Below are 26079 nucleotides of genomic sequence, written 5' to 3' on the forward strand. Positions count from 1 at the left end.
TTAGATATAAACTGAAGTTGTCCTAGTGTTGAAAGGTGGGATGGGGGAAATAAAACAAAAACATAGCCTAGAACCTGACAATTTTTTCAACTGTTTTAGAGATTTTGATAGACATACACACGCACACATGTATAAATATTATAATTTTTGATTTTACTTTTATTAGAAAATTGTCTACAATACGATACGATAAAAAATTTCAGTATTGCCAAGAACCGGTTTTAATCTAGCGGATATTAATCAGTTTGGAAGCCAATCTGAAAAAGATTTTCTATAACATATCGTGTTCAGAAAAATAATGGATAATTGTGTAAAAATAGATTAACGAAAATAAATACTTCTTTACATTATAAAATGTTGTCATTTCGCAACCCTTCCATAATTATTTGTATCTCTGTGTAAAATATTTATCCATTTAAATAAAGGAAATGCAGGACAAATTATTGTAATTTACTACACAGTGTCATCAATTAACTTTTTTCAACTTTAAACAAGAATGCCAACATCCATAAAATCAAAATAAATTCAACTTTGAACAAGAATGCCAACATCCATAAAATCAAAATAAATTCAACTTTGAACAAGGATGACAACTTCCACAAAAGCAATTAATACAGAGATGTAACACAATATTGAAAAAAGAATACTTCAAATGCAAAATATCTAATTTTGATGGTTTTATTTTTTGAGTAGCTCTGCTTATAATATCGTGACCTATGCATTGCAAATTTCGACTAATTCCATCAATGCCCGATTTTAGTGATATAAAATAGACGTAAATACTAATATAATAAAGTAGTCTAATTGTCACAGGTGAATGGATTTATCATTACTTGGATCTTAGGCTATACTCAAAAAATGCCTATCTCAGAACACGTCTATAACTCTATTGAATGCTATTTATAAAACAAGCCTTTTTTATAAAAAAAAAATTTAGTAGGTAAGCATTTTAGGAGAAAGCGTTTTTTGGGTTGTCTCGGATCTCACACCAGATTATCATGTACTCTAATGAAGTGAAACTTATAGCTGGCTGAAATAACTATCTCCCCATCCATCCACTTTACCCCATCACCTCCCATCCTAATGGATAAACGAACTGACTAATAATTGATGTCCATGTTAGCCACATAAGTTGACAACAATTTATCCCCTGTCATAATATCCACGTATTCTATATCTATCCTTATTCTTCATATAAATCCTAAATCAATTCTCCATGCTACACAAAACTAACGAACAATAAACATATAAACAAAAGCTTTGCTTAAAAAATAAGACCATGTAAACTATTTTCCGGCAAAAATGAATGCGGCAAATTTTTTCGCATCACTAATTCTAATTGTGTTATCCCAGTGTCATTTTGGCATATAAAGTCATACACAAGCCCTTCATTATACATTTTATGTACATTCATGCAGTTAGCTAATCAATTCCTTTATTGTTAAAAAACAAAGACATCATATTATCTAAGGGTATAAGGTTTTGCCAGGGGGTGAGCAATGCGTACCCGAAAATTTTGACACGTCACATAAACCAAAAAGATAGCAAAGAAGGAAATTTTGAGATTTCAATGATCAACTTAGGTTAAAGAAGTTGTATCAACTTTTTTGCTTTTTATTTAAGATAGCTAGCCGGTTCTTTCAGTAAGTAGTAGATGTAAAATTTTTCATAGAATTCAGATATGCAATCGGTTTTTTTGTAGACCTCTTATTTTTTAAGTAATTTAAGTTTTTAAAAAAAATAATTAAGTCGGTTTTAAGGTACTAAAACGCAACAAAATAAAAGAAGAAAATAGCCAGTATGAACAAAAATAGTAAGATCTTTAATTTGACACCTTACTTTTAAAATTCTGTTGAGTAATTGTTGAAAAAATCTGTTTTTTTAACCTCGGTTTAATCAAAACATTAAACCTAAATATTTTCTCATACAGACATAAAAAATATGGGTTCATATATACCATTAGAATGAGAAAAATAATATGAATCCATTGTAAGCAAAATTGAAAAAGTTTAAAAAAATTGTAATAAAAAATAGAAAAAATAAAAAGTTTATTTTAAGAATTGTAACTACTAAACTAGCCAATCACAAATCGCAAAAATTGACGAATCGGGAAGCTTAACCTATAAAATCAACCTATAGAAAAAAGGAGAACGTTCATACAATATATACAATAGATACTACAATAAATATAGTGATATTAAAGAACATGTAAAGAATGAAAAATTATGAACAAATATGCATCAGTCTGTTTATAAACTTCAAAACAATGCAGTTAAAAATACATTATTGTTTCTTGTGTTTAAAAAATATCTGCTACATTGCATTGTCTTTTGTTTAGGTTTTGTTCAGGTTTGGTTCAAGCTAACCCTTTAAGGCCGAAAATTATGATTCTTAAAATAAACTTATTTTTTTATTATAGTTTTATAAAACTTTTTCAATTTTGCTTAGAATAGATTCGTAATATTTTTCTGATTCTAAAGGTATATATGAACCCATGTTTTTTATGTCTGTTTAAGAAAATATTTAGGTCTAAAGTTTTTATTAAACCAAGGTTAAAAAAATAGATTTTTTCAATAATTACTCAACAAAATTTTAAAAGTAAGGTGTCAAATTAAAGATCTTACTATTTTTGTTCATACTAGCCATTTTCTTCTTTTATTTTGTTGCGTTTTAGTACCTTAAAACCGACTTAATTATTTTTTAAAAAAACTTAAATTACTTTAAAAATAAGAGGTCTACAAAAAAACCGATTGCATATCTGAATTCTATGAAAAATTTTACATCTACTACTTACTGAAAGAACCGGCTAGCTATCTTAAATAAAAAGCAAAAAAGTTGATACACCTTCTTTACAAAAAAAATCAGAAATTTTATTTTATTAGGATAAAAAATGTCCTTAATGACTTAAAACAGTTTCTGAAATTGCACGAAGCAAAAATTCCTTGTAAATGAACTCAAAAAGTAGGCTTGAAAATTATATTACATAGTTATTTGCAGATATTTATTTATAGCTAGAAAATATAAGAACAATCTGAATCAGAAAAAGCACAGCTGTTATACAATCAATTAGGGCCGTATAACTGCTGTTTGACAATCATGGCTCTAGGTTTTTTAAAAAACGAGTAATTTTGAAACAGTATTTTATTCTGAAAATTGTTTGATACTTAAATTTTTGTCGCTGTGGAACTAATGGATACGCATGTCCTATTTTCCTATTTATGACCTTAACCCCATGATATTTCAGTTTACAAAAGAATTGAAGAGTCGAAGATAAATTAGTGAAAATCACTTAGACATTACTGTTTGAAGCTTTAACAAGGACAACTATCTATAATACAAAGTAAAAAGATGTCTTTCTGTCTGGTTGTTTGTCTGTTTGTTTGTACCGAATGATCTCGCTAACCGCTAAACTAATCGGGTTCTCGATCATTAATAGGGTAGCTTCTCTTAGGTACCGGGAAGGTTTATAACTATTTTGGGGGAAGGTAGTAGGTACCACCTACCTTCTAAGAGAAATCGCCCCTAGAAAAAATTACCTTCCCCCCAAAATTTTTTTTTTACTTTTTCTTTTAAAATCTAAACTAATCAAATGGGTTATCACATTCGACTCTCCTCTCTTCAAGTGCCCCTAAAGGCCTCTGGGGGTGTAGCCGCTAGTATTTTTTTAATTAGTAAGCTTTTTTGTCTTTAGCGAACCACTGAACCGATATGGTTCTCCTGTACCGTGAACCTTCTTGTAGGTCCAAGGAAGGTTTATAACTATTTTGTGGGAGGTTAACTCTACTCTCCCACGAAAATTCGCCCGTAGAAAAAAAGTTCCTTCCTAATTTTTTTTATCATTTCTTTTACAAATTAAAATTGAAAAGAAGAGCAGGGTCGACCTATCACCCCCCCCCCCCCCCCAACCATATGTGCACATAGAGGGCTCCTTGGGCGCAACCGATAGTGTTAGCACAGAAAACGTTTAAAGAAGAAAAACAGCTATGTGTCACAAACGCTTCTATTAGAAGATCTCTAGAAGTTAATGTGACATTAATCCCAAAGTAAATAAACTAATGGAAAAACTTAACTGACAATGACTATGGAGAACGCATGAACCTCCCTATTACTGAATTATAGATAGGATACGCTGCTGAAAATTCACACAGATATTTCACGGCTACGCCACGCCGCCGCTTACTATGTTAAGAATAATATTTCAGGGATGTAAGGATCATGCACAAAATATAAAATCAATATATCCTTTATACAAAAAAAAGTAAAATTGACTTTCTTCAGTGTGTGTGTGTGTTTGTTTGAAAAGTAGTAAATTTACCTTTTTTTTGCATTGTACTTCCAAGACATTTCTGTTGTTATAAAATCAAAAAGCTTATTATTGGTTATGTGTCATCGTAAACATCAAGCAAATTTGACCTTTCTGTGGGACATATGCAAAGGCCACATAAAAAATAGTCTCAATATTAAATGAAACTATATGTAGTTTCAATGCTTTCCAGATTTAAGGATACTAGCGGCTTCACCCCTGCCATCTAAGGGCTCTAAATTAAAAGGGGTAATAAAGAGGCAGAAAAATAGCCTAAAACTATTGTAAGGCTTAAATCTAAAAACAATTTAGTCTATATCCATCCCAGGAAAATTGTAAAGCAGTTCCAAATTATTCATAACAAAAAAACATTACCACTTCATATAACATAAAAAGTTATTTATAGAAGCCTGATCCCTATAATTCTAGTCTTGTTTGTCCTTGCATGCACTAGTGGATTGAATTACTAAAGTCATCCAACTTTAGACAGTCAACATTTGTAAAACATTTAGTTTTTTTGCACTACTTAATTTGCAAAATATTTGTACAATTTCTATATTAGAACAATCATAAATTCGGATTCGTTTCAGTACATATTTACATTTTTATTACAATATTAAAGAGATGCTTCGCTTATTACATTGTACTCCGATATCCTTGGAAACAATATTTGAAAAATCAAAAGGATAGAATAATTACATCATATAAAATCTATGTCAAAAAAGTTAAAAAATCAAACGGACGTGCGGACTTTCGGTTAACGATTATAGAGCAGCTACACTTATCAAATCTTAAATAATTGTTCCAATAATAACCATCCCAAGTTTGAAATTGATAGGACAATTCTAACATGCTTAAATTAACTTTAAGAGCTATCCATAACAGACAGACAGACAGACGGACACCCGACCCTAATTACAGAAAACATCGCTACTATAACACATACCTTAAAGGACGGCGAATCTTGAACAACTAATTCTTGTCTTCCTTGTTTACCATTCTCCTGTTTATTATTGTTATCATAGAATTGTTTTCTTGTGTTTACTTGAATTTGTTGGTTGTGGTTGTACAGATTTGGCTCATTAACTTTATTTGACTTATCACCAGTAATCACTACCCCACCATCTTTGTTTACAAGAAGATTCTATAAATATTTCTATACATATTCAATATCAACCATAAAAAAAAATTTATTTAAATATTTTTTATCCAGAAATAAATGCCATTAATATCTATTTATCGCATTGTATTATCGACAACTTTTCGCGGATGTTTAAATGAAAAATTACAAGGTTAAAAAAGGTTTTGTTAGCTCTGGGCTATCAAGACTGGAAATAATTTTATGATTTTCATTCTATTATTTGTAAATTCCAAAATACATGATTTTTCAGTATTGCGAGTAACCGGTTCTAGTCCAGCGGTTATTAATCGGTTTCGAAGCCATACTGGAAAGAACATTATTGCCAATATAATTCTAAAAGTAATGATTTTACCCCCCCCCCCCCCCAAATAAAAAAGCTTGGACGCCCCTGACTGGTACCCAATGTTTTTTAAACACGTTCTCATTCGTTGACATTTTGAATTTTTATGGATTGATTACAAACTAGTAGTGTCAAAACTTTTAAACCAATAATTTTGTCAAATATCATTGGTGATAAACAATATTTTATCATCCATTGTCTTATCATTCTAATCATTAAATCTAATTATTTAGCGGAGGGTGTTCTGTACTCTTTAGATAGTTTGAGGGAAAGCATCAACCATTATTTCAACTTATTGCAAAGCCTCATTGAAATTTTTAACGTCAAGCAACTGACATGTCAGAATTTGGCGGTTTTTAGTGTGATAGACTTAGGGAGGGAGGGTACAAGGAATATAAAGTATACTTGTCCCAAAGTTTTATAAACATGTTCCCGGCCTCATTCGTTGACTTCAAAACTTTTATGCATAATAAGAGGTGTACAATACATCACTTTTCATTGTCTTAGCCTTTACAATCCTTTAGATAGACTCGAAATCAAAGCACCAAAAGATAACAAACCATCACAATTTTATGTAAAATCTGGTAATAATATAAAATTAATTTTTTGTTGTAAAATCAGATTCTGTAATTCCCTTCCCTCTGTTATCTATATTTAGATGTCATTGTGCATCCATTTATCTATTATCACCTATTACAAGGGTCATTTATCATAATTCTGTTTTCAGTGATCAATTAGCTTTTTATCATTATTATCTAGTTTTCATCACAGTACATTACATACTTTGAAAATTTGATATAAATAAAATAAAATAAAACTAAGCACTAGACTAATAATAAATTATGCCTAACTAGATTAATGAAAAGAAAATAAAGTAGCGGGTTTCGTCGTATTTTCACAGTAGCTTTTTGGTTATTTTAGGTTAGGTATGGTCCATGATCCCCAAATTATAGAAAATCTTCGTTAGAAAAGTCTTTTATAAATAAAATATAAACAACTTACCCCATTTTGAATGATAATTCTGTTTTGATCCTGAGTAGATTTATTAGACTTCAGGACAGAGTAGGGTTTGTAATGGGAAGCAACACTGTGGATTAGCCTTAGCAAAGACTCTGTATCTCCTTCTGCTAGATATCTAAATCGATAGATATACTATACTCATATAGATAGCAAGATAGATAAATAGTTAGACATAAGCAATTAGATAGATTGGTAGATGGTTACATATATGCATAAATTAGATAGGTAGTAGATAGATAGATCATACCTGGAATCAAGGTTGTGAACATCAATATTTTTGCTTGACAAATAATGAAGAATCATTTCTTGGTTGGCAACTCTGTTCTGTAAAGTGATAGGATCACTGTCTAAGCATCTGCTCACTTTATCACCAGCTAAAATATAAAAAAAAATTATATGTCGACGACTCTGTTTTGAAGAGAATCACTAATTTTATATCCAGTTAAAATAAAAAATGTAAAATAAATAATTGGCAACTCTGTTCTTTAGACTGATAAGGTCACTTTTTCACCAGCTGAAATAAAAAAGGATAAAAAGTTGGTCACTCCGTTTTCTATCTTTTAAGAGTCAAAAAATGTATCAAAATACACATAAAATGTCTTAAGCAATAGCCATATCAAGCATTGAAAATGCCAATTTTCCCAGTTGGCAACTAAATACTTATTGTAAAGCCCCCTGGGTAGAGATTTCTTTACAAGAAGTTAAAAACTGAAGGTTAGAAAAATGGTTTGTATTAAAGCAAATAATTGTTTGAAAATGTTGTCAATTAAAAGATAAAAGAAAACATTTTAAACCATAAAGTTCAGGGTTAAGATGTTTTCAAGAAAAGAAGGAAAACTGACAGATTTATCTTAGTGCAAAGTTTTTATGTACACACAGGGATAAATATTCTGAAAATTAAAGAGCAAACTAGAATTAGAATATTTATTATATAATCTTACTTATACCAATGTGATTCCCCTTCATCAATATTTACTAATGAAAATTAGAAAAAAAATACAGGAGCTTGACAAGCGAAAGTTTATTAGAATTCTATTTGCAGCATGGCTTCGAAACCGATTAATATCCGCTGGATTAGAACCTTTCCTCAGCCATTATGAAAAATCATGCATAGCCTCGTATTAAAGAAATTTTCCAAGAAAATTAAAATAGAAATCATAAAATTAATACTAGTTTTAACCACATATTATATGTTATATGCCGCTACTCTAAAAATTTAGTGTTCTTGGCGAGATGACATGTCCAATTATCTCTTTGACACCATGAAGGTGGCGACAATTTTCTACAAGGTTTAAATAAACCCTTACAAAACTGATGTAAATATATGCTGATTTGTTAGGGATCTTAGAGGAAAAATATAATCACCCTTTCTGGAGATGAAAACTAACGATGGAAAAGTTTGGACTGATTGTTACTAAAAAATATCAAAATTGCCCACAGTTATAAGCCAACGAATTAGAGATTGTAATTATAACGATTTGAGGACCAGTATGATTTACAATCCCTAATTTACAGATTGCTTAATTAAAAAGTCTAATCCTATCTAACTGATTATTGCACAGGTATCTAAATTGCAAATGACCTAAAACAACCCTATTGGAAATTGTTTAAAAGTGATCACCAGCCTAAACGACGGATGATCGACAAAGTGATTTGCTTAATTGCTGATAAGTAATTAATTTTCAAAATAATGTTGACCTCTAATGAAAATAAAAATCAACTGATTGGAAAACACAAAAAGTAATAGAATCTTGATTCAGTAGTGCAATTACTAGATAATCAAAATAAAAACAGATCATACATGTGTAATATTAATGGGCTCTGCATATTAGCGGGTGAAAAACGTTACTAAGCACCATAGTTCACTTTTAGACAAACGCCATGCAATCAAAGTTTTTAAACTAGGAAAATAATATTTAATATTCAAATCTTATTTGCCATTTAAGATGATCTATATTAAAATATTTATTTGTATACCATCTACAAAATAACTGTTTCTCATTTGAGTGAAATATTTCACATCTTTAAACAATTAATAAAAAAAATATTATTTAGATATTGATTTTATAAGAAATTAAAACAATACCATACAATGAACTTAAGATCTAAACAGTTTCAATAAAACTATTAAATAGATTTGTAGAAAAACTTAACACACTCAAGAATTAAGGAACAAGTACATACACAAAAGAAATGTGTAAAAAAACCCAGGGAAACATTTAAAAAAACATTAAATTTGTTACAAGTGGAAAATTACCTTTTTTGTCAATAAATTACTTAATGGGACAAATTGCTTTGAATGTAAAATGATCAAATCAGTTTTAAGTTCTGTTAAGTTGCAAATAAAAAGGTTAATTGTTGTTGCTAGAGTAATGTAATTGTCAGAAATGCACCAGTTATAGAATAGCTTCGCTTACAAGGCTTATTTACTTATATTAGTACTAGGGGGCTACCTCACTAGAAGCCAGCAGCGTCACTTAAGGTTAGAGGAAAAAAGTCCACCTCCTCTAATTTTCATTTTTTTTTTTGGGGGGGGGGGGGATCATCTTTTTCGGGGAGGGTTTAGATAACCTCCGCCAAATTGTTAAAAACTGGCATGGACCTATAAGAAGCTTTGCTGTAAAAAAGAATCATATCGGTTCAACGGTTAGCGAGATACTTTGCTACAGACAAATAAGCTTACTACTTTATATAGGATGTTTTAATTCATAGATCTTAGGCTAGGAATTTATGTTTAAGAATTTTTACTTTTTATGGTTCATTTTCCCTCTTCTTTTGTCTCTGATAACAACTGCAATAATTACTGTTAGAAATCAAACTTCATTTTTCAAATGCAATCATGTAAAAAATTACCAAAGAGACTTCTTTCATTTCCTCGTAAATTAACTTTTTTTCTTAGCTAAAATCCAATGAAACATTAAATATCAAATTATTTTGATTATAAAACTTATTAGTTGGCAAAATGATAATCATTAATTATAAAATTTTATTATTTCCTTGTTTATAATTGTAAAACTTTATCTAATGACAGGGAGGGAGGGAGGGGTCATTGGTTTTTTTATTACACTAGTCCTTAAAGTTAAATAGTAACGTTTTCTAATGCGTTAGCTCAACAATTTTGGGAACATCGTTCTTGAAGTTGAGAGTTCAAACATTTTAATCGCTAATTGTAATCTACAGAAGGGTTATTTTTTGTATCGTTATTGGAAATGAACATAAATTTATCGGACATTGTCTTATCCCTTACATTCCCAGAGTTCATGAGCATGTCTGTGCGCATTAATATTATAAAACCAAATATTTCAAGGAATTGAATAATCAATGGTAAATGATAGATCATGTAAAAATAACGGAGCTTTCTGTGCATAAAATACATGTATCGCCTCTGGTAAAATTACCTATACTAGTTTTTTTTATTTCATTGTTAATTCAAACCTCCTGGAGGACACACCAGCCCAGGTCACTTGTATAATAAAGGTTAACTCAAGATCAGAATTTATATTGTATGGACTTATATTTAGTGAAAGGCTGGAACAATACTTCAATGGAAAGCTTAACAATATCAGATAATATCAAATGAGACTTAAATAAACAAGACAAACTATTTATGAATACTTTTTAAACTCTACGTAGAGTTAGATGAACAAAAAAAGAAGCATCGCCTCTCTTAAGGTTATGTACTAGTGGTTAAGAAATATATTATAGAATCTCCAAAGTTTACAGTACACACACACCCACACACACACACACCCACACACACCATTACCAGTATATAGTAATATCTTTACATTCAATTAACTGTTCTAAAAACAAATTTTCTGAATATGTCATAATAGTTATTCATCGCATCGTATTACAGACAGCTTTCCGTGGATATTCGAATGAAAAATCATAACATTAAAACCTTTTTTATTTTTATTTTGATATTCGTGGAAAAAAGGTCTGTAATACAATGCTATCCATGAATTTTTTCTTATACTTGAAAAGTATTTCTGTATCAACGACTTTTGTCTTTATTTTTCTGAAGAATTTCTTAAATTTTTATTATCTGTGGTCCAGACTACTCTTGTTGATAATTATAGAATAGTTCTTATTAGAATGCATTTCCCTGTCCCTACTTAGGTTAAGTTTAAAAGTAATTGTTAAAAAAATGATTTATATTGCAAAACAATATTGTACGGACGACTGAGTCTTAATAAGTAGGTTATTAATGATGGAGGGTATTTACATGTTCATTTGAACACTTTCACCCCCCCCCCCCCCTTCCCGTTTCGTTTCTGTATTAATATCAAAGAAGTCTTTCTATCGTTGAAGGGGACAATGTGGTGTTTATTACACTAGTCCCCAAAGTGTTATAATAACGGCATCTTATGTGTTGGCTTAAAAACTTTGGGGTCTTTCATTGAATTTTGTTTGGTTGGTTCATTAAGTTGAGTGCCCTAACGTTTCAACCGCTAATTGTTATCTACAGAAGGGGTAATTTTTCAATAAGAGCTTGTAATGATGCTCTTATACACGATTGATAATTGCTTTATACAGTTCTTTTATCAATATTTGTCAATTTATAAACTAATTTAACTGTTTTTAGCTTTTCTTGTACATACCCGTCTATACATAAGTGTATCTATTGTCAAAGTAGATATGCTGGATCTTGGACAAGAATAGCCATGAATGTAATACGTCGTAGGAATTTACCACTTTCAAATGTCATAAAAGCAGGGCTCGGCAGCGTGAGCCGCCTGTAAGCCTCAGGGAAATCAACATTTTACAATTTTTAAAATAAGTCGGTAGTCTAAAACTGACCCTATAAAGGCAATCCATCTAAAAAAAAATTAAAGCTTCCAAATGGGTTTTCGCAACTGATACCGAGCCTTGCAAAAAGTTGGACAGGTGAAAAGTTATCATATTTGCAAAGTAACCCAAAAACCATAAAAGTCACAAAATTATTTTTTTTCTCATTTACATTGTTGATGTTTTTTATCAATGCTACTCGATTCTTTTTTTACTCCTGAAAAATTTGCTAATTACCCAAATAAAAAATGCCAAAGTCTGAATGGTTTTGAATCCACTATAAAAACAGTTCATCAAAGCATGCGGTTTTCCCTCATCGGGTTTACAAAACGAAACTTTTAAAGAAGAAAAAATGTATTTTGTTACTTAACATTAGGTTAGGTTAAGTAAGGTTTAGAACAATCCTGCAGTGTTCACTGGTATAAAAATAGGTTTTAGTAAATAATTTCTATAGGTTTTTATTTTAAATTCTGTGGACAATTTATACAAATCAAAGCAAAACATCAAAATTACTCACCAAATAATATTAAGTAGAAAAGAAGCATATTCCATTATATTTTGCTTAATTTTCTTCAAATCATAGTATGAAATTCTACGCTACTTGTGATATAACCGTCCTAGTTTGTTCATGCTTTCTAAACTCTGCTCCCATCATTCTCTCATTTACTGGTTACTGGTATCTTAAGCTTGAAGTAAATTAATTTACCACAATGATATTTCTGAGAGTCAATCATACAGCCACCAGAAATAGAAAGTATATCAAATAAAATGATTGTTGGAATACAAGTTTAAAAAAAAAATCATATGAATTCCAATTTTATATTTGATAATACATCTGGTTGATAAAAGTAGTAAGGAATTCAAATCCAAACTATTGAAGACAACTAACCCTTTGAACCTAATTGTGTATCGTTATGAATTTGCGCCTGTTTTGGGCCAAGGCATTATCTCAACTCTTTATATTAATGTTGCGCATTTGAGAGTAGCAGTAGGCGCAACGCAGATTTTGCCTAGATTGATAAAGAAAAAAATGATAAAAATACTTATGCTTGTTGCTTGGACTATTCTTACTATTTTTATATTATTTGACATCCCTATTATCCCTTAGAATGCAGAGAGCATCTCTAAATAACTCTCTAGAACAAACAAAGAGTTTTAATTTGGTCTGGAGCATTTCAAACCATTTCAAATTTTCTTAAAAATTAAAAATGTACGGTTCATGTAACAAATGATTCGAAAATCTTACATTATTAGGAAAGGTTATAAACTTATTTTAATATATTATAAAAATATATCTCAAGATATTTTAAAAAAAGAAATGACATTAATAGTTATTTATTGCGTCGTATTATAAACAGCTTTAAGCTGATATAAAAATGTACAATTCTAAGTTTATAACAAGTTTTGTTAGCACCGAGATGCCGAAGGTGCGGTCTAACAAATCTTGCTTTAATCTTATGATTAATCGGTTTCGAAGTCATAATGGAATAGTTATTTCTTTCATCGTAAAAACTGGTTTTAATATTATGATTGTACATTTTTATATTCGTAGAAAGCTGGATATAATACGATGCTAGCCATAGTTTTTTCGTATGGATGAGAACCGGTTCCTATCCACCGGATTCGAATGAATACGAGAATAGTTATTTCTCGCATCGTATTATAAACATCTTTCCGCGGATATAGAATGTGCAATCATGAGTTTAAAGCTAGTTTTTTTTAGCCCCGAGGTGCCGAAGGCACCGGCTAAAAAACTGGTTTTAATCTTATGATTGTACATTTTATATTCGTAGAAAGCTGGATATAATACGATGGTAGACATAATTTTTTTCGTATGGATGAGAACCGGTTCCTATCCACCGGATTCAAATAAATACGAGAATAGTTATTTCTCGTATCGTATTATAAACGGCTTTCCGCGGATATAGAATATACAATTATAAGATTAAAGCCAGTTTTTTTTAGCCCCGTGGTGCCGAAGGCACCGGCTAAAAAACTGGTTTTAATCTTATGATTGTACATTTCTATATTCGTAGAAAACTGTATATAATACGATGCTAGACATAGTTTTTTCGTATGGATGAGAACCGGTTCCTATCCACCGGATTCGAATGAATAAAAGTGAGGGGTAAGAAGAACTAACACCCACCCCTCCTTTATTTTTTTTCAAGCAGAAACTTTTTTACATAATAAATTCTATTTTTGTTGGAGCGTTTTTCTTACTATCCTCTCCCCCAATAGAAGGATTATCATAAAACTTTCCTGAAAATTGTAAACCTACGTTTGATTTACTTCAGATCATATTTAACAATCTCCAAGTATAGAAACACTTTAACATTTAAAACAATGATGACAACTTCCATAAGTAGCGATTTACAAAAAAATCAGCAATTCAAATAGCAAAAAAGGATAAAATAGCAAAAAATATCGTAACTTTTTAAAAAATAAATAATTTTTTTGTAGAGTGACTTACATACTGACGTAAATTGTTAACTGGATGTTCTTTGCTTAAAGTATCTTCACCAGTCTATCACATTTCCCCATAGCATTACAGACTGACTGACGGACGGATTGACGGACAGACAGACACAGTGAATTTAAGTGTAGTTTAACTACTAAAAATAAATATCCTTATACATTAATGGATACATAATTACTTGGATCTTACACCAGATTTATATGTTCTATAATAAAGTGAACTCTGGAGCGGGCTAAAATAATCCGCTCCTTTACCCCATCCTCTTTCCTCCCAGTGCAGTGGATAAACGGCCCAACCAATAAATGCGGGGGGAAATTGCAACCTAAATTGACGACAATTTTTCTTTTGTTATATCATCCACGTATATTCTACATCCATTTATACATTGTTATATTATCACTTTCTTGTAATATCAAATTGACTTTCTAATTTTGTGGTCAAGCAATTACTTTGAAATTTAAGCTCACCAAGAAAAAAGTTTCAAATAAATGATACATTTAAAAATTTCTTAATATAAAAGAACCGCTAAACCGACATGGTTCTCCTTTACAATATAGCTTCACATGCAGGTTCTGGAAAGGTTTATAACTTTATTGGGGGAGGGCACCACTACATTCCCAAAAGAAATCGCCCCTAGAAAAAAGGATCCCCTAAACAAATTTTTTAAAACTTTTCTTTTAAAAATATAATTGAAAGCGGGGAGGGGGGGGTTATATTCTTCCCCCACTAATGGCCCCTAGATGCCTCTCGGTGCGTATCCCTAGTATATGTATAAGTAATTATAATCATATTATATGTATTTGAATATTCTCTCCAGTCATGTAGATGTGTCATTCTTGTTTGATTAAAACCATAATTTTTTTAGATTGTGTGAGAAATTAAAATTTGTTTAGTGGTTTTCATACTCCACCATACCTTCTATGAATATCCAGGGATCTAAAGGGATAAGTCAATGGCTGATAAATTTATGTTCCTCCCCAATGATAACACACAAAATTACTGTAGATTAAAAAAAGCAGTTGAAACGTTCGAACACTCAACTTAATTAACCAGCCAATCAAATTTTACTAAAGTCCCCAAAGTTGTTAAGCAAACGAATTAGAAAACATTATTGTAAAACTTTGGGGACTAGTGTGTTAAATAGACCATTGTCCCCTATGTCTCTGTTGAATATCAATATATTTAATTTGTTGCTTGTGTAGCGTACCATCTCTACAATTCACGAATATATGTCATGTAAATAGGTCCAATGAATTTATTATTACTTTGATCTTACACCAGATTATCACGTACTCTTATACAGTGAAAATTGTAGTTGGCTAAAGTAACTATCCCTCCATCCCCTCCCGTCCTACAGGATGAGTGAACTGACCGATAAATGACAAGGATGATAGCAACTTGACGACAATTTACCCCCTGTTATAATATCCACTTAAATTCTACATCCATTATAGGTCCATAATTAAATTTTTGATATTGTTACATGATAGGCAGCCGCCATATTCATATATATGCTGTGATGGCAGCTCATATGTAGCTGCAGATTATCAATAAAAAGTAGGTTTGGCTGCAGATTAATAAAAGTGTTTGAATAATGTTGGCTAAATTTAAATCATTTTTGCGGCTGGAAACAGCTGTAGCTGCAAAGCCCCAAAAATATTTTCTGAAGATTTTATATTTTACCTGGTAAGTAAAAGACTCTTTTATTTTTAATTTAGGAGAGTATATCATTTTATTTGTAATCTAATACAAATATTATTATGTAATTGTTGCCAACTAAGGAGGAAAAATAGGTTTTCTTAATTCGAAAAATAAAACTACAGTATTCTCCTATTAATACTTCTATGAAATTGTATCATCCTTGTTGATTAGAAGCAATACTGTTTTCTTACATGAAATATAATCACAACATTACAAATACTGTTGTTTTTAGAAACATTTCATTGCATGAATATCTTGTAAAATCAAGGATGACAACATTCATAAAAGCGAAGAAATAAAATTAGACTTTATGGCAAACGATCAAAAACACTTGTAGATTGTCAGAATACTGTTTAGATACTGTTTAAGGACATACTTGCATTTTTTTGGATTTGTTTATGGAGATGCTTCGCTTTTAATAAGTAAATTTTTGTTCTAGGAATCAATATTCCAATCCAAAACTCAAAAGAATAGAATAAAGATATCTTTAAATCAAATTAACAATTAACAAGGACTAACCGTTACGTACAGACGGACGGACGTATGGACAGACCCTAATAATTTTAATTTAAATGATGACTTAATCCGTTTTTAATGCCATGAAATTTAAGAAACCAAAACTGTAGTAATCTTGCATGATGCTTTAATGTCAAGTATACCATAGCAATTACCTTCGGAGGATTTCTTGGAAATTTTGAAAGATTTTTAAAGAATATATATTTACATATTTTATTTACACTTATAGATGCTTTAGGTTATTTATTCAATACTATTCAAGCCTTTGGAAAGAGAAAGGACAATGCCTTAGCGCATAAACAGGCGTAATTCATTACTATGCTTTGGAGCAGCTTATACCAACAACGAAATTAATTCGAACAAAAATAGACTAGATGAACATATAAAATAGGATTCTTCACTAAAAAATCAGCTGTCTATATTCAATAGCAGCCGAGAAACACATTACGGACGGACAAAAATATATAGAGCATATGTGCATGAATAATAGGAATCTTGACTAAAAATTGCAGCTGTCTAGCTAAAATAGCAGTTAAGAAATCACATTTCCTTAACAATAAGGTTTTTGTCTTTTTAAGCAGAATAAATATAAGGGTATCCTTTAATATAAAGAAGTAAGGAGTTTTTGTCTGTAGCTTAAGATTTCTGTAACTACTGAACCGATTGTGATTTCTAATTTAAGAAAGCTATATATATGTCGAGGGATGGTTTTAGGCCATTTTATCTTTTTGTATTTAAGTCTTTTGATGGGTTTAGGCTATTTTTCTGTCATTCCCTACACTTTCCAAAACATAGCCCCTAAATACTAGTTTTTGTATATAAATTGTTTGGTAAATGAAATTGTATATCAAATTGGAATATCTATCTACCCTCCTTATAATTTTACTAACCTATGATATCAAGCAGTTCAGCCAGCATTACTCCAGATTTTAGGTCATCTTGAAAATCCTAAAAAAGCATAATTCTGAAATTAATTACACAATGCAATGTCTAAATGAAAAAAGAACAATTATTTGCATAGGTATCAAGACAACCAGCTTTTATTAGTAGGAAGAAACAGCGTAGAGACTATCCTGACGGACAGACAGACGTACGGTCGGACATATCCTATCAATAGTCCAGAAGTACATATAAAGTCTTGTAGGTTTCAGAAAATTTTAATAAGAGCACAAACAAACAATTTGTCATGCATATTTTGTTTGTGAGTTAACCCGTAATGTTAACTATTGAATCATGGAAAGGAAACGAAAAAGCAGGTTTCGTCGTATTTTTACAGTAGCTTTTGATAGGTTATTTTAGGTTAGGTTAATGATTACCTCACAGAGATAGGAAATAGGCCCCGTTGGGCTAGAACCCTCCGCCGGGGCTATAAATAGGAAAAGAGCTACTGTGAAAATATGAAGTAACCAGCTACTTCGTTTTCTTTCCATGATCCAAATTATTTATCTATAGCCTAGGAAATGAATTAAGAACAGAATGTACCTGAACTAAAGGCATGCCAGGGCGCTTCCTAAGCTGTGAGTTGACCCATGCTGTGTACGCCTCTATTTGCTGGTGCTCATTTTCTCTCCTTTTAACTAAATAAATATGAAATAATTAATGAAAGATTCGGATAACAAAATAATAGAAAAAACGGGTTTTGATTTTGTTTTTTATATTAGTTTTCGTACAACATTTTTTGTGCTATACATGACAGTATGACTGAGAAACGGTTCTAATCTAGCGTATACCATCCATAGGCGTCCAAGGGGGGGGGGGGTAATGGGCCATTTGGCACCCCCAAAATTTTGTGAACAAACCCCCCCCCAAAAAAAATTACCCCTTACGATTTTGGGGGGGGGGTATTTACCCCCCCCCCCAACCATTTTGGGGGGGGGGTAAATAAATGTTCTTAAAAAAAATTTTTGGGGGGGGTATTTACCCCCCCCCCAAATTGAATGTTCTTAAAAAAAAATTTTACTGAAAATTTTTTTTACTACTATGTATTTGAATAGTAGTGGCGCCCTTAGCATCTAAGAACTCGTGTTTTCTAAAGGGTAAAAAGGGAGGAGAAAAATAGCCTAAAACCACTCAAAGGATTGACCTATAATAGTGTGGAACCATCATGGGATCTATGTGAAGCTTTCCTAAAAAGGAGAACTCAGTATTAAAAGTAATGAAATCTGAAGCTATAGTCAAATAAACCTTACTTATTACTTTATGTTATAGGATAGTACTTATTAACTTAATAGATTAGGTAGGTGCTTTTTTTACATAATTAAATTACCCCCCCCAAAAATTTTACCCCCGGGGTAAATTAGTTTGGGGGGGGTAATTACCCCCCCCCCCCAACAGATTTGGGGGGAGTATTTACCCCCCCCCAACAGACTTTAGGGGGGGTAATTACCCCCCCCCCAATCAAATTTTACCCCCGGGGTAAAAATTTTGGGGGGGGTAAAAAAAAATTTCGGCATTTAATGAATAACTAGGCCAAACCATTTTAACAACATAGTTCAGAAATAAATATTCTCAAATTTATACAGTACAAGTATTTGAAACTAGAAGATCTATATCTTTAAGTAGCATGGGAAAGCAAAAAAATCAATTAAGTTTGAAATAAAGATTTAACAAGGATGACAACATCCATAAGTAGTGGAATACGTACAGGTAGATTTAAAAGGTTTTTACTAAAATCAAGAATAGATTTATTGGATAAATTAAACATGAAACCTTGTTTTATTTTGCTTGATGACGATGGTCAAAGTAAATTATATTAAAGATGCTCATAACAATGGGAAAGATTATTTTGATACAGATATCCCATAAAAGTTTGAAAATTGCATCAAAATAAACAAAGATATGGGGAAATATGTAAAACATATAAAAATAGCCAAAAACCTAATAAAAGGCAGTCTGGCCGTCATGGTTGTTTTATTAAAACGACAAAAAATTTAATTTTTAAATCCTTAACTTAAAAAAATTGGAAAATCGGACCATATACACTGAAGATATGGAAAAAAGTGTTAAATATATAAAAATAGCCTAAAACCTGCTAAAAAGGCAGTCTGGCCGTCATGGTTATTTTGTTTAAAAGACGGGAAATTTCATTTTGATATACATAACTGAAAAATTTTGAAAATCGGACTATAAACACTAAAGATATGGAGAAAAATGTTAAATATATAAAAAGCAGCCTAAAACCTGCCAAAAAGGCAGTCTGGCCGTCATGGTTGTTTTCTTTAAAAGACGGAAAATTTAATTTTGATATCTATAACTGAAAAAATTTTGACAATCGGACCATAAACACTGAAGATATGGAGAAAAATGTGAAAAATATAAAAATAGCCTAAAACCTGCTGAAAAGGCAGTCTGGCCTTCATGGTTGTTCCTTTAAACGACGGGAAATTTAATTTTGATATCTGTAACTGAAAGAATTTTGAAAATCGGACCATAAACACTGAAGATATGGAGAAAAATGTGAAAAATATAAAAATAGCCTAAAACCTGCTAAAAATCGGTCCGAACGCCAATGATGTTTTATAGTCAATTGTGCTCCTTAATGATGGGAATGTTGTCAAAAAATTTCAGCATTCTATCTTTTATAGGAGCTGAGTGAATCCCATTTTACCCATAGCGTTACGGACTGACGGACTGACGGACTGACTGACTGACGGACGGACAAAGTGAATTATAGAGTAGCTTCGCTACTAAAAAAAAAATGTTGAGCAAGTATTCTGAATTTATAAAAATAAAATGGCTACTCTATATCAATTTATCTTTGACTTTAGTAAAATTTGATTTTTCCAAATATTAATTCCTGTCCTCAACCACATAACATTAAAACATGCAGGCCTATATAATTTCAGTTTTTGGTCAATTTTATACTTTTCTGTCATAAATCATAACTTATTCCTCCTCCCCTTACTAAATAGGGTGTTTCAATAAAATGGAATAAATTATGCCATTAAAAAAGAGATTGAAAAATAAAAATAATATTTTACTAACGAGGTCAATTATATACAATAGTAGCGCAGCAAAAACAACCTTAAAATTGAAAAAAAGCTAATCAAATAAGTCAAAAAGTCACTAATATCAGTAACTGGACAAAGTGTCTTAAAAATCAGCCATGCGACGTCATAAAAATGTGGAAGATGAGAGAATAGAAGTGGGAAAGAAAACCACTAAGAAAATGATGGATAATTCCTCATTTTTATGACGTCACATGGCTGATTTTTGAGACAATTTTTCCATTTACCTAAGATCAAAACACAAAATTTAAGAGATTTTTATAAAAATATTGTATAAATATTTATTTGTAAAAATCAGCTTAGCATGAATGATATATACAAACTTTCCATATACTTTACTTATTATTAATTGTCTATAAGTTAGAAAGGGTTACAATACAGAGATAAGACAATGATCGATAAAATGTGTATCTCCATTGATGATACACAAAATTACCACTTCTGTAGATTACATCTGTAAATAAAACATTTGGACACTCAACTAAATGGACAAATCAATCAAAATTCGATAAAAGTCCCCAAGGTTGATAATAAAAAACGTTATTATAGAACTTTGGGGACAAGTGTAATAAAAATCCCAATGTCCCCTCCTTAACAAGGATGTACTGATTATAGCTGTTATGTCAAACGAGTAATAATATCAATAAGTTTTTGAGCAAATGTTGGCTTATTATGATGTGGTTATCGAAGCACTTTACAATTTTGACCAACAGACAAAGATCCTTAAATTAAAGGGTTGGTTGTATGTTAAGTTATGACAGTTTATTGATTTACCTTTGATTTAAACTTGTATCTCATATTTATTTTAATAAAATCCGCCAACTTTTTTGCACAAAATCTACTAAAATATTTTCTCTGTACAAATGACAGATAAGGATGTTATTAACACTAATGTATTATATCTGAATGGATTTATTATTACTTCGATCTTACACCAGATTTTCATGTTCTATGATAAAGTGAACTCTGTAGCAGGCTAAAATAACGAACTCCCTAATCCCCTCCCCTCCTACTGAATAAATAAGAGGGGATAATGCATGCAGCCTAAATTGAGGACAATTTTTCTCCTGTCATAATATCCACGTATATTTTACATTTATATCTGCAATATAAAGTGTAATTATTATGATTTCTAGAGTGGAAAGCTTAGATATATCATGTCATATGTGGGGTTATCTCCGTAGAGAATTAAAACAGCCAATTGGTACATTATTTTAAACAATTTTCATATATCTATACAACAAATTTTCCGTATGTTTGCCGTTTGGTTGTTAATAGGATGTTATTTTATAGAAAATGCATTAAAATTATCATTAATTTGGATGGTCAAAGAATTATAAGCAAACGTAGGTATTATATGGATCAAATATTTCTTGCTAAATTTCTTAAATTAGAATAGTTATTTGTTTCATCGTATTTTAGACAGCTTTCCACGAATAATTAAATAAATATTATAAGATTTGAACCAGTTTTGTTATCTCTGCGCGGTCGAAAGCCCAGGCTAACAAAACTGATATTAATTTTAGGAATTTTATTTTAATATTCGTGGGAAAATTGTCTGTATTTTGATTTTTTTCAGAATATGCTGAGAACCGATTCTAATCCACCGGATAATAATCAGTTTCAAAGCCATACTGGCCGATTTTGCTACTTTCTACCCATGCCAAAAAGTAGAAAATATGTTTGCAAAGTTCCTTTTTGCAGCAAATAATTGGAGAAACTATAGCATATAGAAATATTTCAAATTATTGCTACATAAATATTATTTCAAAACATAAATAAATATACTTTTATAACATTCTAAAGCATCTAAAGCAGCCAAAACAGCTAGATGAAGGCTGCCAAGCTCTGAAGATTGATTTAAAATGAAAAAAAATATATGTTTACATTCCAGAAAATTTTCAATAAATCAAATTTAAAACATTATTTTTGGTAATTAACAATAAACAATTAACTTTTTAAAAGCATAAGAATCATCTAATGCAGTTAATAAGATAAATTGATTTTATATTGTTTAAATATTCCCGTTTAAAGAAAACAATTCATCTTTTTTTTCAGACAAAAATAATTAAATTGACAAGAAAATGAGGGGAAAAAAGTAACACTCACCAACTTTTTGTGGTTGACACCTTGGATTTCTTGTCAAATTCATCTTTTGATAATTACTACTTGTGGTGCCAACATTAAAGCTTCTGGAATATGTCGCCCTCTGCCGGCTTTTCTCACAGTTGTTCTCGGGTTGCCACGCCATTTGGTTTTGGGCAATTTTTGGGCCGTTGGATTTGGACAGTTTTTGACCGTTTTGTTGTTGGTGGGATGGCGCTTGAGTCATGGGCAGGTTTTCATAACCATTCCAGGGCACTTCTACAATTAAACTGTTTTTAACCTATTTTTGAATGGGGGGTCAAAAATATACTAGGACACCTATAGAATCAGACTGCAGAGCCCAAATTTGAATTAAGTCCCCAATAAACTTTTTTTGGGGGATTTAAAAATTAATTTTTAGTGTTGCTGTAATCATTTTGACCGAAGCAAAAGCTCTTTTTTTACTTCGGGTAATATTGTGGCTTACAAAACATTTTTATATAATTCACTTTATATTGATACAATAAAAAAAACATTACTCTGTTCATTGGAAATAATTTTTTTTTCCAAAACAATTAATTTCATTGAAAAATCTAACATTTACAATAAATCAAATAATTCTGAAATCTAACCAATAAGAAGTCTTGTTTTATTTCAATTCCTAACAATTAAAAAAAAGAGTGTTTTCACAAAGTGACTTATTTCCAATGTAGTTAAATAATTTTTATTTAATTAAAATGAAAAGAATGAAAACCATACAAATAAAAGATACATTCTTTTTAAAATTATTTTAAAAAATAAGTTTGAATAATCTTATTTTATAACGCATTTGTATATGTGACAAAAATAAATTTGTTGTATTGCATAAACATTTGTTGTCATTTAACCCTTTACAGCCATTTTTTATGTTTTTAAAATAAGTGAGAGAACACAAACATGTTAATGTTAATTCGTTGATATATCATAAAGAATTAACTTTTTAGTGAATTTTTATAGTACAATCATAAGGCCTAATTTTACTCTATACCAGAATACAATATTTATGAAGCAAAACACTCTAAAAGCTACGAATTTTACCCAAATAAAAAAAAACCTCTTGCTTCGGTCAAAATGGTCACGGCAACAGTAAAAATTAATATTTAAATCCCCCCAAAAAAGTTTATTGGGGATTTAATTCAAATTTAGGCTCTGCAGTCTGATTCTACTGGTGTCATAGTATATTTTTTATATACGTTTTAAAAATAGGTTAAAAACAGTTTAAATGGATGAAAGCACTGGGAATGATTTTCAGATTCTAAGAACTTACTTTTCAGTATGAAACCGATTAATATCCGCTGGATTATAACCGGTTCTCAGCTATACTGAAATACTATCATATCATAGACAATTTTCCACGAATATTTAAAAAAAATCATGAAATTTTACCACTTTCCTTAGCCCGGACCTTCGGCCTCTCGCAGCTATCAAACCTGGTTTTAATCCTGCAATTTTTCATTTTTATTTCCACGGTGAGCTGTCTCTAATACGATGCAAGAAATATTTACATTTTCTCTCAACATGTCTCCAATGTTTATGTGGTATTCGGCAACCGTGAGCCATGCCTATGGCAACCCTGACCTGGGTTCGGGGAAGGGCTGAGGGCCCTCCCCCAAGTCCTGGGGAAGGGGTCTGCCGACCCCCTCCCTATGCCTAAAATTAATGATAGATTCTGACAGCCTTATTATGGTTAAGCTGTATTGTTAATTCCCCCCACCCTTTCCAGGGATGGGGGATCATTATTGCCCAAACTGACTATTGTATATGTATTATATTGATTCTGTTTATGATTATTTATTCCTATCTGTGTAATTATTGTTTGTTGTATATAACTTTAGTAAACCTTAGACCCTGAATAAAGGAACAACTGAATAGACTCTGTTTATTATTAAGTGATTGCTAGAGAAGCGTAGCTTCTCTATAGTATAGGTGTCGTAGTCATTTGAACTCTGGTGTCTACCATTTGTCCTAGGCGGATACCACAACTTTTGGTGACAGCTGTGTGAGATTACGGCAAACCACAAGTGTAGAGCAGACGCGCAGCTGAGGCTAAGGTACTCCCAGCAGTGAAACTGGCAAAACTGACACAAGCAACCTGAATTACCCACCCTGGATAGCAAGGTCTAACTCTGCATCCGGCAGTTGTGGAAGCGAAACCTAGCAAAAGACCACTAAGTGTGGCGGAACCCGAGCTGCGGAGAGTAGCGAAATCGGACGAGAGACTGCGGAGAGCAGCGAAACTTGACGGAGAACCGCGAGAAGCGCCGACATCTAACGGAGAATTGAGCGCTCAAGGGCTGAAACAGGCCTGCGGACGGGCTGAAACAGGCCAAATAAGTGCAAACGGCTGAAAATAGGCCAACATTTACTGCAAGAGATAGCAGGATCCGAACCAGCGGCGCTGCAGGAAGGGACATTCCCTGCCGCCACCAGCCGGATTCGGATACACGGTGCTGCAGGACGGGACATTCCCTGCCGCCGACAGGCTGAAACAAGCCAAATAGCTGCGAGCTGCGAGCGAAAATACGAGTGTAGTGTACCAAGCGGAAGAAAACTACGTTAACTCCAAGTATCCTGAGAGGCTACAGCACAGCCACCCATCTAGAAAAACAGATATTATATCACATTTTAGGGATTACCACCCTAGTGTGAAGACTGAACAATAGATTTATGAGCAAGGCTTGGTAAACAAATTTGTTGTGTATTGTGATAAAGCTAAAAATAGAACAGGCTTGGTAAGCAAATCTGTTGTGTATTGTGATAAAGCCAAAAATAGAACCTAGATGTAATATAACAATGCATTGATAAACAATCTAACCCCCCAAGCCTTCAGCACAACAAATACACCCCTTATCCCAACGGAAGGGGAGGGGCCCACCATCAATTGAAGAAAATACAATCGAGGTGACATAACAATAAGCTCAGGATTAAGGAAAGGGGCACAATTACCTCACCACACAGTTACTTCAAACCTACAGCACCCCCCCCCTCCCCATAGGGGGGAACGGACGGTTTTACCCCGTCCCCTCACGCGCTCCCCCTTCCTACCCACACTTGAATAAGTCCGCCCACGGTGTGGAGATAGCGACCGGGAGAACAGCGCGCCATTTACGGGTCGCGCAGCAGAGCTCGGGACGCACAACAAAATTCAACGGACGAATAAGACAAAGCGGACCAATGAGAGAGCGGATTGAGGGATAGGTGCGCGTTTTACCTGTGTGCGCGAATCTGACGGTGCGTAAGCGCGTTGCAAGGAAAGGATATTTCACGCACACACACACACACAGGAGCGGAGCTACTCCATAGCATCCAACAGAGATATTTTTAGAAAAAAGACTTGCAAGCTCCTCCCTCCGATCTATAGTGTGATAAGGAAAACCAAATCAGTTCCTGACAGCAGTTCAGACCCTCAACAGCTATCTACACCTACCAGCCTACTCTACAACTCAGACACCTAGTGACAAGTACTTTAGGTACACCTAATTTAAATCTTTGTAGTTAAACTACCAACCTAGTGATAAACAGTGTTGGCTGCTAGGCTAGAAAGCCTCAAGTGTAAACCATTTATAGTATTGACTTAAAAACTTCGTGTCCCGCCGCTGAACCTTTGACCCGATGGAGCAGCCACAAGCGCCAGGAGGTGACCAGCTCCAAGGATGG

At 32.1% G+C, this 26079-nt stretch overlaps 1 protein-coding gene across 1 annotated transcript in view; it reads right to left on the reverse strand.

Annotated features, from left to right (window-relative positions):
- LOC145327480 (uncharacterized) overlaps window positions 1–26079 on the reverse strand; it is a 52932-nt gene that overhangs the window by 7012 nt on the left and 19841 nt on the right. Inside the window, exons 4-9 of the mRNA XM_080171027.1 lie at window positions 22408–22662; window positions 17774–17868; window positions 17182–17239; window positions 7052–7178; window positions 6787–6919; window positions 5250–5447 (exon numbers count right to left, since the gene is read on the reverse strand). Coding sequence (XP_080027153.1) covers window positions 5250–5447; window positions 6787–6919; window positions 7052–7178; window positions 17182–17239; window positions 17774–17868; window positions 22408–22662 — 866 coding nt within the window. The remainder of the gene's footprint in view (window positions 1–5249; window positions 5448–6786; window positions 6920–7051; window positions 7179–17181; window positions 17240–17773; window positions 17869–22407; window positions 22663–26079) is intronic.

Source organism: Acartia tonsa, chromosome 9 (assembly GCF_053477335.1).
Source record: "Acartia tonsa isolate MP-2025a chromosome 9, ASM5347733v1, whole genome shotgun sequence".
NCBI classification, from domain to species: domain Eukaryota; kingdom Metazoa; phylum Arthropoda; class Copepoda; order Calanoida; family Acartiidae; genus Acartia; species Acartia tonsa.